The sequence below is a fragment of the Lepidochelys olivacea genome, assembly GCF_965140295.1.
Source record: "Lepidochelys olivacea isolate rLepOli2 genome assembly, chromosome: 10".
Lineage (NCBI taxonomy): Eukaryota > Metazoa > Chordata > Testudines > Cheloniidae > Lepidochelys > Lepidochelys olivacea.
The window spans coordinates 31,445,790-31,458,423 of record NC_140420.1 but is presented as its reverse complement, the minus strand read 5'-3'; the positions used below and the strand labels follow the sequence as shown (position 1 = coordinate 31,458,423).

At 44.0% G+C, this 12,634-nt stretch overlaps 1 protein-coding gene across 5 annotated transcripts in view; it reads left to right on the top strand.

Moving 5' to 3' along the window:
• Positions 1-12,634, top strand: part of KATNIP (katanin interacting protein) — a 179,513-nt gene that overhangs the window by 59,677 nt on the left and 107,202 nt on the right. For all 5 annotated transcript variants that reach the window (XM_084642115.1, XM_084642113.1, XM_084642117.1 and 2 more), the window contains 2 exons: positions 1,814-1,936; positions 10,343-10,601. In XM_084642115.1, the coding sequence (XP_084498241.1) occupies positions 1,814-1,936; positions 10,343-10,601 (382 nt within the window). The remainder of the gene's footprint in view (positions 1-1,813; positions 1,937-10,342; positions 10,602-12,634) is intronic.

Genomic DNA, 12,634 nt, shown 5'->3' with positions numbered 1-12,634 from the left:
CACTAGCCATCACCTTCAGCCCCCAACTAAAACCTCTCCAACGCATCATCAGGGATCTACAACCTATCCTGAAGGATGACCCATAACTCTCACAGATCTTGGGAGACAGGCAAATCCTTGCTTACAGACAGCCCCCCAACCTGAAGCAAATACTCCCCAGCAACCACACACTACACAACAGAGCCACTACCCCAGGAACCTATCCTTGCAGCAAAGCCCACTGCCAACTGTGTCCACATATCTATTCAGGGGACACCATCATAGGGCCTAATCACATCAGCCACATGATCAGAGGCTCGTTCACCTGCACATCTACCAATGTGATATATGCCATCATGTGCCAGCAATGCCCCTCTGCCATGTACATTGGCCAAACTGGACAGTCTCTACGTAAAAGAATCACTGGACACAAATCAGACGTCAAGAATTATAACATTCAAAAACCAGTCGGAGAACACTTCAATCTCTTTGATCACTTGATTACAGACCTAAAAGTGGCAATTCTTCAACAAAAAAACTTCAAAAACAGACTCCAACGAGAGATTGCTGAATTGGAATTAATTTGCAAACTGGATACAATTAACTTAGGCTTGAATAAAGACTGGGAGTGGATGGGTCATTACACAAAGTAAAACTATTTCTCCATGTTTATCTCCCCCCCCCTCCCCCCGCAACTGTTCCTCAGACGTTCTTGTCAACTTCTGGAAATGGCCCACCTTGATTATCACTACAAAAGGTTTTTTCCTCCCCTCTCTCCTGCTGATAATAGCTCACCTTACCTGATCACTCTCGTTACAGTGTGTATAGTGACACCCATTGTTTCATGTTCTCTGTGTATATAAATCTCCCCCCTGTATTTTCCACTGAATGCATCTGATGAAGTGAGCTGTAGCTCACGAAAGCTTATGCTCAAATAATTTTGTTAGTCTCTAAGGTGCCACAAGTCCTCTTTTTCTTTTTGCGGATACAGACTAACACAGCTGCTACTCTGAAACTTTGTCTATGTTGTCATTTTTAATGTATGAGATAGGTGTCCACAGCACTGTATGGACATCTATAATTAATTTTATTTATTCATATTTTTAAAACACATGTAGAAATCAGATGATTACTGTCCCCCCCCCTTGGTGCAGATAGAATGTGGCTCTTTAGAGGAGGCAATGTCTTGATTGAAGTAGTATAGGGAATGTCAAGCATCCCCTGGATTGATGCACAGAAGTACTCTGGACAAAATCTTGATGCATCCTGCTGACAGGTATCAGTATCAGGTGTGCAGGGTGTGTCACAGGGGTGGAAGAGGTGGTACGGGGCCCGTCCTTTTGCTACATGGGTGACAAAGTCACAGACAGCTATAAGATTTCTTGTTCCCCAGTGTGCCTTCCCTACACCGTGGAGCACTTTAAGTTGGCTATATGTTGGATTTATCAGCGGGTACAGGGTAGGTCTGGGGCACTTTCACACGCTCTTTCTGGGGCGTAATGCAGGCAGACCTCATGGTGTCTCGGTCCTTGCACAGAAAGATACGAAGTTCTTTATGCCTGTACAGCACAAGCTGAATACAGTGTGAGTGCTTTCTCTTTGCTGCCTTGTTTTTAAATTCAAGTATGTTTTATTGTTTAAAGTGTTTATAATATTTCTAAGATAATTTCCCTAAACATTTTCTAATTCTTTTAAAAGTAAAACTTCCATTGTATATTGGATTGCTCTCTCTTTTCTCTTTCAAGAGACATCCTATCCACCCTTGATTGTCTATGAGCAGGGAATGTACCTGTAAGTGAAGCTACAGTGAGTTGTTCTGTATTTTTGCTTCCAGAATCTCAAGTCTCCCAAAAGCAGTCCTGTCAGTGACTTTAAATTCACCACCCAGAACCCAGTACTCCAAGTACACGGCGATGTGGAAAAGGAAAGAATACTTTTAAGTATTGATGATGTAAAGGTGTGGTATGGCCTTTTATGTTTTGCCAAACTTTATAAATAATCTAATAATAGAACAATTTTTATCAAAAGCTTTGCAGGGTGATTGGAACTGAAACCATTTCCTTTTCAGGAAGATGAGAGTCCCAGGCTTTCTTCATAGCTTCAGGCCATCCCCTGTCCCCATGCGTACACATACATGTACACACACATGCCCTTCAACCAAATTCTCTAGCCTGAAATCTCTGCCTCTCCCCCCTCCTATGTCCCTGTTCCCGCTGGGCCTTTGACTCCTCTGTTGTACTTCCCTACTCTGTTCCCCTGGTTCAACATGCAGCAGCTCACTCAGCCCCATATTCACCCCGACATTGTACTGTCCTTGCCTGCCCCAATGGTGCCCCGGAGCCCAATTTCACCACCAGAGCCTAACTCACGTCTCCTGCAGCCCAGCTTTCCTGATTCACCAGGGATATTCATAGATTTATATTTTAAGGCCAGAAGGGAACCATTAGATCTCTACTCTAACCTCCTACATAACATAGGCCAGAGAATTAAATCCAGTTACCAAAAAAAAGAAAAAAAAAGCTTGTAATGATGTAATTAGAGACTGTACCACAATGCATTCCTAACTGGCATTTCCTAACTTCTGACTGCTTGACTTTGCAACCTGAGTGTTCTTTTAATGTTTATAGTTTTTTTGTGTGTAATTTCCTAAATTTATAAAAAAAGTAAGCTGAAGAAAACAGGATTTCCATCATGTGGAACCCCATATTGACTCCTACATGATTCATCAGCAGAGTTAAAAGTTTTACATCTACAGCATGGACTGCTGCCACTTGAGCTAACAAAGTCACTGCTAGCAGTAGTAAATTGTCATTCTCTATATTGTGAGGAAGGTGAAGCACAATGTCGAAGAACAACTACCTCCAGGGCATGCCCTCACGTGGTCCTGCAGTGTTCCAATGCCTCAATTTTCCCTTTCCAGGAACTTGCCGTTCCACTTTTTACAGGGGATCACCTACTCCACCATATGTGATAAGACGCACCATCCTGTGGTAGGCTGTGAAATGACTGCTGCATCTGCCTCAGTTTGCCCTTTCTTCCAGCATCCCAGTAACTCCATGCAGGCTTTCAGAGAATAAATAGCCCTTTACAGGGTTAATTTATTGCAGAAGGTCCAAAAATCATAATCCAGATTTTCCCAGCACAGTCAATCTTTCAAATTCCACCAGTCTGTCAACATATCAACTACAGTTCCAGTGTCTCTCACCATGCCCCAGCACTTCAGCATGGCTCTGGCATTTCTTACCACACCTCACCCCAGCACCTTTAGCTAGGGAACTTCTCCACCCTGTTTCTAGCTTCTGCTTGGAGACATCAGTGGGCTCATCCTTTAATCATTCCCCAGCCTTCATCCCTCTGGCTTCAGCTCTGCAGCTTAGAGAGCCGGCAGGCATCTGCCTCTGTGGCTGTCGGCCTTCAGCTCTCTCTGGGCATGGCTCTCTGGCCTGGGAAAGTTTGTAAGTGACCCTCCCGCAGCTGTCTTCCCACCTCCACCAACATGACCTGGATCCATTGCTCAATAAGAAAATGCTCCCTGCTCCCTCCTTCAGGGGCATCTCCTTCCTGAAGTTTTCAACACAGCTCTGCTCTTCTTCTGAGCTTTCTCTGGACTCTGAATTCTTCTAGTTTGGGTTCTGAATGCTCTCATGTCTTTGGGCTGTCTTATTTATAACTTTCAGGGCAGCTCTCCCTCCTAATTACATCAAACTAGGGCACCTGTACTTGGACGGGAGACCTGGGCCTAATTTCATTTACAGGGCCAGCTACCCTGTTACACATACATTTTATTAGTGGATTTCACAGTTGCTGGCTGTTATCAGAGGCATGTTGACATTAGAGGAATCCTGGGTTCTATTCCAGGTTCTGAGGGAAAGTTATAGACCATTCTGCCCCTGTTTTCCCCAAAGCCTGATCCCTTTTGCCCCACTGATCCCTCCAACCTGTCTCAGTCCATCTCCACCTCAGCTTCTTGTCCCAGTTCCTTCTCCCTTTTTTGGGTCTTCATTCCAGTGTGGCTGCTTCCTCTTTCTCCTCCTCACTGCCTGGGCACCAGCAGTGGGAACATTGAGAGCACCAGTAGAGACAGTATCTCTGCACTTAGTTCTTGTGTCTGGCATCCTAGTTGTTCTTGGCATCCAAGAGTAGCAATTGCAGGGCAAGTCCAGCTCAACCGTGGCTATTCTGGGATGATGCATGCTCAGTACAAATAAAATCTTGGGAGACGTTAGCTTCCAAATTCTAACAAGACTCTGTTGAACTTGTGTGCATTAAGATCTTCAGAGACTTATACATTGGCCAAATTAGGGAGAATTTTCATAGGGACAGCAAAAAGCTGACACCAGGGCAACGCTCTGCCAAATTTAACTCCTTGCTCCAAAGAATGGAAGCATTAGAGTTTCTCATTTAAACAGCTTTAAAAAATGTTATGTGGGCAAAGCAACATATTTTTCCTTAACCTCTTTTTGGGAAATGGCTGAACTTTTTTGCTGAAATCTTCCAAAAAATTCAGCCCGAGCTTGATACCCAGCATGGAAAACTTCAGCCTGAATGGTCACAGTTTGTCAAAGTAAAAAGCAGCTGAAAACTAAGTCTTATAATAGAAAGTATTATTAATAATACAGAAATGCCAGTTTTCAATGCACATGGATATAGTCTGTGTTTTTTTTTTCACAGGGTTGCTGTCTCATTCAGGTCCCAATCATATACCACTAAAGTCAATGGGAGTAAAGGGAGCAGAACTGAGCCCTCATTGCATAGCAGAGGCAATGAGTTGGCTGGGTGGGGGGCATGTGGGGTCATGTGCCCACCCAGATTTGCCGCTTGGCTTGTACTGAACATACTCAGAGACTGAGCATGCTCAGTAACACTACTGAAGCTGGCTTCCCTCACTCTGATGGATGGTGCTTATTGAATGCGGCAGCTGTTCAGCACTGCCTTTTAACCTCATTATTCATTATATGGCACCAGGATTTATTTACTGCACACCGTCCAAACCCTGCACTGAATAGGGAATTACTTATTTCCTCACAACTTTTCTGCTATGCTGCTCACCATGATATCTGAGTCTCACAGACTTTAAAGAATTAGTATTCACAGCACCCTGGAAAGAATTATTAATCTCATTTTACAAATGGGGATCTGAGATATAAAGAGATTTTGGCCAACATTTATAAAAGGGTGCATGAATTTTGAGTGCCTCAGTTACTGGATACCCAGCTTGGGATACTTAGGGCTAGATTTACAAGGGAGATTTAAGCTAGCAGCTAAGCGCCTAAGTGCAGTGTTTAGGCACCACTGACATTCACAGAACCACAGTTCAGCTGCCATGTAATCTGTTGGTGCCTAAAGTCTATAGGTGTCTAATTTTCCTCTGGTAAAGTCCCCCTGGCAACTAAATTTCTGCCTCTGGGCCTGCACACAGCCTCCTGAAACCCAACACTGCCGAGCAGCTTGGCACTTAACTCCTGCCTAAACCCCAGCAACATTCACAAGCTAGACATTCCCCTGCCTGTCTCGCCTGATCTGGTAGATATGCTCAGAAGCTGCCTAAGAACATGCGTACCAAATCTTGCCCCTCACAAAAAGCCAGCTGAGGCGGTATCCCCAATAGCCGATGGTTGGAGCACGCCCTTTGGATGTGGGAGACCTGGTTTCAAATCCCTGCTCTGCTTCCTAGCTGAATCCCCCTTCCTAGCTGAGCGCCCTAAGATAGAGGGTATTCTCATTCTCTCCTGTTCAAGTTGTTCCACTTTGTGTAAAATATTTTAATATTCAGGAGATCAGAGAGAGTGTGACTGGATAGCCTAGTGATTAGCACACTCCCATAGCAGACCTGCGTTCCAGCCCCTGCACCAGTGAATAGTTCAGTGTTTCATCCAAAGTCGAACCATTTCAACGGGTGAGATTAAAAAAGACAGCCCCCACCCCCACCCCAGAATATCCCATAGCCCAGTGGTTAGAAGATTCAATTGGGAGACCTAGGTTCAAGTCCTTGCTCTGAATCAGGCAGAATGGGGACTTAACCTGGATCTCCTACTTCCTGGGTGAGTGCTCTAATGACTGCACTCTTTGGTATAAAGGAGGGTGGCACCTTCTCTTCATTTTTAACTTGAGAAAGGGTTGTTCCGGTTTAGGTCCCTAACTCCAGGAGAGGGTTCAAAGTTGTGAATTCTGAGCATACTCCAGCCCAGAGTTAGGCATCTCTAATGGGTTGCCCCCTTTCAAGGCGCCGTCTGATGTGCTGAGATACCACTGAGCCCATCTGTTCTGTCAACATGGGCCCCCTTTAACTTGTCTTGCTGAGCCAGGCTCTTAAACCCCCTCTAGCACACACACAGGCAGGGTTACACCCAGCTGCAGAAAGACACGGACACTGAGATCAGCTCTGGAAAGACTCAGCTTAAGGGACTTGCTCCAGTAGTCAGGTGCCCACCTCCCTTAGAGTGCAGACCCAAAGGCATATTGTCTTGTGATGTATAGAATAATCTGCACAGTGCAAGCTCATAAAAATTCACCCTCTTCCTCAATGTGAAGAGAGATATGCACCCTGTCTTCCCCCCCCCCCCAGTTACAAATTGCACAAACTGGGTTTGATAATAAACAAAACAAATTTATTAACTATAAAAGGCAGATTTTAAGTGATTATAAGAGAGAGCAAACAGAACAAAGCAGATTACTAAGCAAATAAAACAAAGCACGCAAACGAAGCTTGATTCACAAAAAAAATTGGTTACAAAATGTAATTTCTCACCCTAAATGTTGAATTAGACTGGATGCAGCGCTTCTGTAGCTCAGAGTTCCAGTTATTTCTTCTTACAGACTGGTCCCCTGTCCCAGTCTGGACTCAACCCTGCCTTTCCCTTCAGGTTAGTTTCTTTGTCCCTTTAGGTTCTTTCATCAGTCCTTCTTCTTGGGTAGGCAATGGAGGAGAGTCTGGAATGCCTTCCCTCCCAGCCTTAAATAGAATTTACATAAGGCAGGAAGCCTTTTGTTTCCCAAACTTGACCTCCCCATCCTGTGAGTGGAAAATTACTAGAAGTCCAAGAGCGTGTTTAGTACCAGGTGGCAGGACCTCCTGACCAATTAGTGTCACAGCTACATCCCAGGATGACTCTTAGGAAGGAGAGAGATTAGTATCTTCACAGTCTTGTTGTTTCTTCCTAATGGGCCATTGGCCCTGTCTGGCTTTTCACTGTTGTATCTGAAGGGCTAGTTATGGGTGTCACCCAAAGTAGCACATTTGAAATACAGCTACATGGTCAATGTTCCTAACTTCAGATACAGAAATGATACAGGCATACAGATTGGATAATCACATTCAGTAAATCATAACCTCTCCAATTCTATCTTACATGAGCCATCTTGCATAAAGTGTATCTCAGTTATGCCATATCCATATCATAAGCATATTTCCATAAGAATATGGAGTGTAACATCACAGCATCAAGCTTCCTTTCAGGGGCAGGGCTTAGGCTTCAGCTTTCTCCTTGGCATTTCCTACTTGCTAGCTTAAGTGGCTGCCTGCTCTACGCTCTGGCTTCTGTGAATCCCTTTTTTGGTACCCAACTATCTCCATGCATTGTATGAAGAGTCCAGGCATCCAGCTCGGGGTTGTGAATTCCACTTATTGGCAGGGTGCTTAGCTCTGCTTTTGAATCTAGGGCCTAAGGCTAAACATGCACAACTCCTGTGGGATTCAGCTACAATTCTGAATGATCAGCACTTCAGAAAATCATTCCCTATCTAGCTAAAGTTGATTTCCCAGTAAATGAGGAACACACAGTTATCAGCCACCTCTGAAAATACTGATTTTAAGTAACTTATCCAAAATCCTATTAAAAGTCTTTAGCAGAGCCACGACTAGAACCCAGTTCTCCATGGACTTAGTCCAGCACCTTGTCAAGAAAACCATCTTTTGTCTTCCTTGAGTCCCCTGTTTCCCCATGATGAACTTTTGGAGTAAATGAGCTTGGGTGCTACAGCCATCAATCTTGGTTACTATTCAGACCTGTCTTACTCACTGCCCCTCTTTTGTATGTAATTTTATAGATTTAAAAAAAAAAAGGACTTCTGTCATGTGTAACTTTAATAATATTCACCTGGGTTGTTAGTAGGATTTGAACCTGGGACCTTCAGATCCCCACCATAGATACCATAACGTGAGCCAAAGCTGTCAGCCGTAGTAGGCTGTTATTGTCTATGGACCAGCTACTGCTAGAATCGGTCGTGTATTGCACTGAAACAGTGGGTTACGCATGCAGGAGTAGCCCCATTCTATAAAAGCAGAATCAAGCAATACATTTGGCATATTCTTTCTGAGAGGAAATATGGCTAAATTGAAGAAACTTAGGTTCCGTTCTGAGCTATGCCAGATGTGATCTTGTACAACATTTCAGGCATATTAAAACAAACCAACAAAAAACCCTTGGCCATTGGCATATTTTATACAATCCCTGTTCCAGTGCTCATTGAGCTTTTATTCTGGGACATCCATTGTTTTCTTCAACCGCCATGGGTACCAGGATGGATCCCCAACATGCCAACCTCTTTATGGGCTACCTCAGGGAAGAATTTCTGGATAAATGCAACATAAAACCAACTATATACCTGAAATACATCAATTATATTTTCATCCAATACATTTCCCTGTTCTGTTCACTCTCTCTGAAACATCTGGCCTTGGCTGCTGTCAGAAGACAGGATATTGGGCTAGATGGACCATTGGTTTGACCTCATATGACCATCCCTACGTTCTTATCCTTCAGACAGACAACCTAAACAATGATTTCCACAACAACATCAACAACTACCATCCATCAAACTTTGTAGAGAACTCCCACACCAGCATCAACTTCCTGTACAGCACGATCAGTGTCAACAATGGAACCCTACAGACAACTATATACAAGAAAGCAACAGATCACCACACTTACTTCCACTGATCCAGCAACCACTCCAGAACACCAACACCAAGAAATATGTTATATACAGCCAGGCACTTAGATACCATAGAATATGCTCTGAAGAGAAAGTCGAGAATGTACACCTTAACACACTTAAAACCACCTTAATTAAACAAGAATGCTTCACTAGAGAAGTAGATAGCCTCCCCAAGAATTTATGGCTCTTGCAGAGAAGGGGAGGCAAAAAGATTAGGAGAATGGAAAGAAAAGAAGATCCACCCCTCTGTATTTTAAAAAGCAAGGAAACACACAATACTTCAAAAATGCTAAAGAATTAAAATAACTTTTGGCTGACTACCAGTAGCTCAGAGTCTTAATATGACAATAACAACAAGGAGTCCGGTGGCACCTTAAAGACTAACAGATTTATCTGAAGAAGTGGGTTTTTTAGCCATGAAAGCTTACGCCCAAATAAATCTGTTAGTCTTTAAGGTGCCACCGGACTCCTCGTTGTTTTTGTGGATACAGACTAACACGGCTACCTCTCTGAATATGACAATGACATTTCCATTTTTGTAAAAATAAAATAAATAGGAGTTCATTATACCATACATCTCTCAAAGATACTAGTAATATATTAGACAGACAAGGTAGGTGATGTAATAATATCTTTTATTGAACCAACTTCTGTTGGTGAAAGAGACAAGCTTGTGACCTTACACAGAGCTCTTCTTCAGGTCCTCAGAGTATCATAGCTAAATACAAGGGTGGAACAGATAAGTAGTTAACATGTTTTGCAAGAGAGCATTCAAAGTGAAAGGGGAAATTAATACTTCTACAGCTGTAGGACAAAGGAGTATTAGTGAGTTACAGATTGTTGTAATGGTCCATAGTAATATATAGTAATATATTATAGTTCACAATATTATTGTAATAAACAGGTTTGTTTGTAATAACTGGTGAAGGCTTCTAAAGGGGATTATTGCCATATTGAAAGCCACAACTGTGAGAAATAAACATTTATCCCTGTGGAACACTGGCAACAGAGGGCTGAGTTAAGGTTGTCTAGGTGTGACCTTGTGGAGTAGGGCTGATTTGCCAAGGGAAAGTGTTTGTGAGCAGCTTTGTGTATATGGGAGAAGGTAAGGTGTGTAGCTGTATATTGTTTCCTGGCTTTTGTAGATTTAAATTTTGCATTGCTGTCCCTCAGCAACTTTTAATGTAATTTATTTTTTTAAATGTAGTCTATTTACTCAGTTTCATAGCTTTCCCTGAAATACTACACTTCCATGCTCTTGCTTGCAAAGGCCCAAAATGTTTTCTGCTGCCTTCCAGCTGTGTGTATTTATAAAAAGTGTTTGTGTTTTTCCCTTCTTGGGGGTGGGAGGAGCAGCAGTTTAACTGGTTTTATTTTGAAAGACATATGTGAGATTTTGCTGACAAATCTGTCTGGATTGTACCAGGAATTGAGAAGAAGTTTGGAACTCCGTGTAAGTCAGAAAAGGATGGAGAAGGAAAGTTCTAGTGATGACTATGACTCTGTTGAGGAGGATGTGCTTTTGGAGCACTCTCAGGTGGAAGAGACAGTTGCAAGTTTTGGAAGCCTCCAGTTGCCCAGTGGCGAGTCATTACTGAAGGATGTTCCCAAGTATCAGGAGGCTGGAAGATGCTGTGACCTTGATGCTGGTGCTCTCGTGCTGGAATTTAAGCAGAATCCGACAAGTAAGTCTTTGTGTCCTGTACCAGTTCAGCTGCAGCGTTGCAGTAGTAATTCTAGTTTTTATTTATAGAGTTTGTGGCTAAAAGGGAACCTTATGTCATCTAATCTGCCCTCTTATACACCACAGGCCATTATGTTTCATGCAGGTATCCCTGCATTTAGGCCAGTAATATGTGTTTGATTATAGCATATCTTCCAAAAAGGATTCCAATCTTTCTGAAGAATTCAAGAGATGGAGAATCTACCACTTCCCTTGGTAGTTTGTTCCAATGTTTAATCACCCTCGCTGTGAAATATTGGTGCCATGTTTCCCGTTTGAATTTGTCTGGTTTCAGCTTCCAGCCATTGGTTCTTGTTCTGCCTTTCTCCGCTAGATTAAAGAGCCCTTTTGGTACCTGGTGTTTTCTCCCCATGTAATCAAGCCATCTCTCAGTCTTCTTTTTGATAAACTGAACAGATTGAGCTCTTTACATCTCTCACTGCAAGGCATTTTCACCAGCCCTTGAATAATTTTGTGGCTCTTTTCTGCACCCTCTCCAGTTTTTCAATATCCTGTTTAAATGTAGACACTAGAACTGTATGCAGTATTCCAGTGCTGGTCTCACTAATTGTAATAGGCCTAGATCACATCCTCTAGTCATCAGCGCACTGGCTAGTCATACCACCTAGTGGGTTCAAGTCCTGGTTTGGCAGTAGTGCCTGGTGGGTTCAAGTCTGAGGTTGCTAGTAGCACCTAGTGGGTTCAAACTTGGGGGTTGATGGTAGTGCCTAGTTGGTTTGAGCCAGGGAGTTGGAGGTAGGGGAACCCAGGCCCTCTCACTCTTCCGGTTCCAACCAGGGCCCTGGGGCAGGCAGTTCAGGTGTGCAACGTGGGTCAGGGTATCGCCCAGCCTTTTCCCTGGGTTACTTCCTATTGCGGGGTTGACAACCTGCAGCACATGTGGAAAAGGCGGCATACGAGCCAATTTTTACTGCCACGCTGCTGCCAGCCAGGGTCCCAGCCGCTGGCTCCACTCAGCCTGCTGCCTGCCTGGGTGAACGGAACCCCAGGCCAGCAGCGGGCTGAGCGGGGCCAGCAGCCGGGACCCCGGCTGGCAGGAGCTGGCAGCCGGAACCTCAGACCACTGGCCACACTCAGCCCGCTGCCAGTCTGGGGTTCTGTCAGGGGCCACTGTAAATGTAAAATTTATTACTGTCACGCGAAACCTTAAATTAATGAAGACTTGGCAGACCACTTCTCAATGGTTGCCGACCCCTGTCCTATTGCATCCCTGCCTCTCCAGAGGCACAGCGAAGGCCTGACTAATGACCTGCAACATGTACCCCCAGAAGAGGAGCAGGAGGTTCCCTTCCCCACTCACAAGCAGATGCTTTGCTGTCTCTTCTGCAGTGGTTTGCGGCTCTGAGTCTTTTCAGGGCTGTGTGGAGTTCCTTTTGGATTCCTGCATGAGCTACCAGAGGAAGTCAGCTCCCTTGCACTGACCGCCCTGATTGAGCTGTTCTGTGCCCTTGTAAGCTCTGTCTCAATTGACAGCATGTCCAGAAGGCTCTGCTGGGTAGAGCCTCCTGCGACTAGAGCTACTCCTTAATTCCCTTTTCCCCAGTGTGGGGTTTGTACCCCATCATACCAACACAGAGTGAAGTTACCTCTCTACTTCCCTCCTTATCCATCCAAGAATCTCATTATCCTTTTTTGCCACAGCATCACACTGGGAGCTCATGTTTAGTTGCTTGTCCACTGTGACCCTTACCTCCTTTTAACAGTCACTATTTTCCAGGATAGTCTCCCATTCTGTAAGTATAGCCTGCATTCCTTGTTCCTAGATGTATAACTTTCCATTTGGCTGTATTAAAACACGTTTTTTATCCAGGTTACCAAGTGAATCCAGATCACTCTCTATGAATCCCCTGTCCTCATTATTTACTGTTCCACCTATCTTTGTTTCATCTGCAAATTTGATCAGCCATGATTTTACATTTGATTCTGGATCATTGATGTAAATTGTTGAATAGCATTGGGCCTAGAACTGATCCC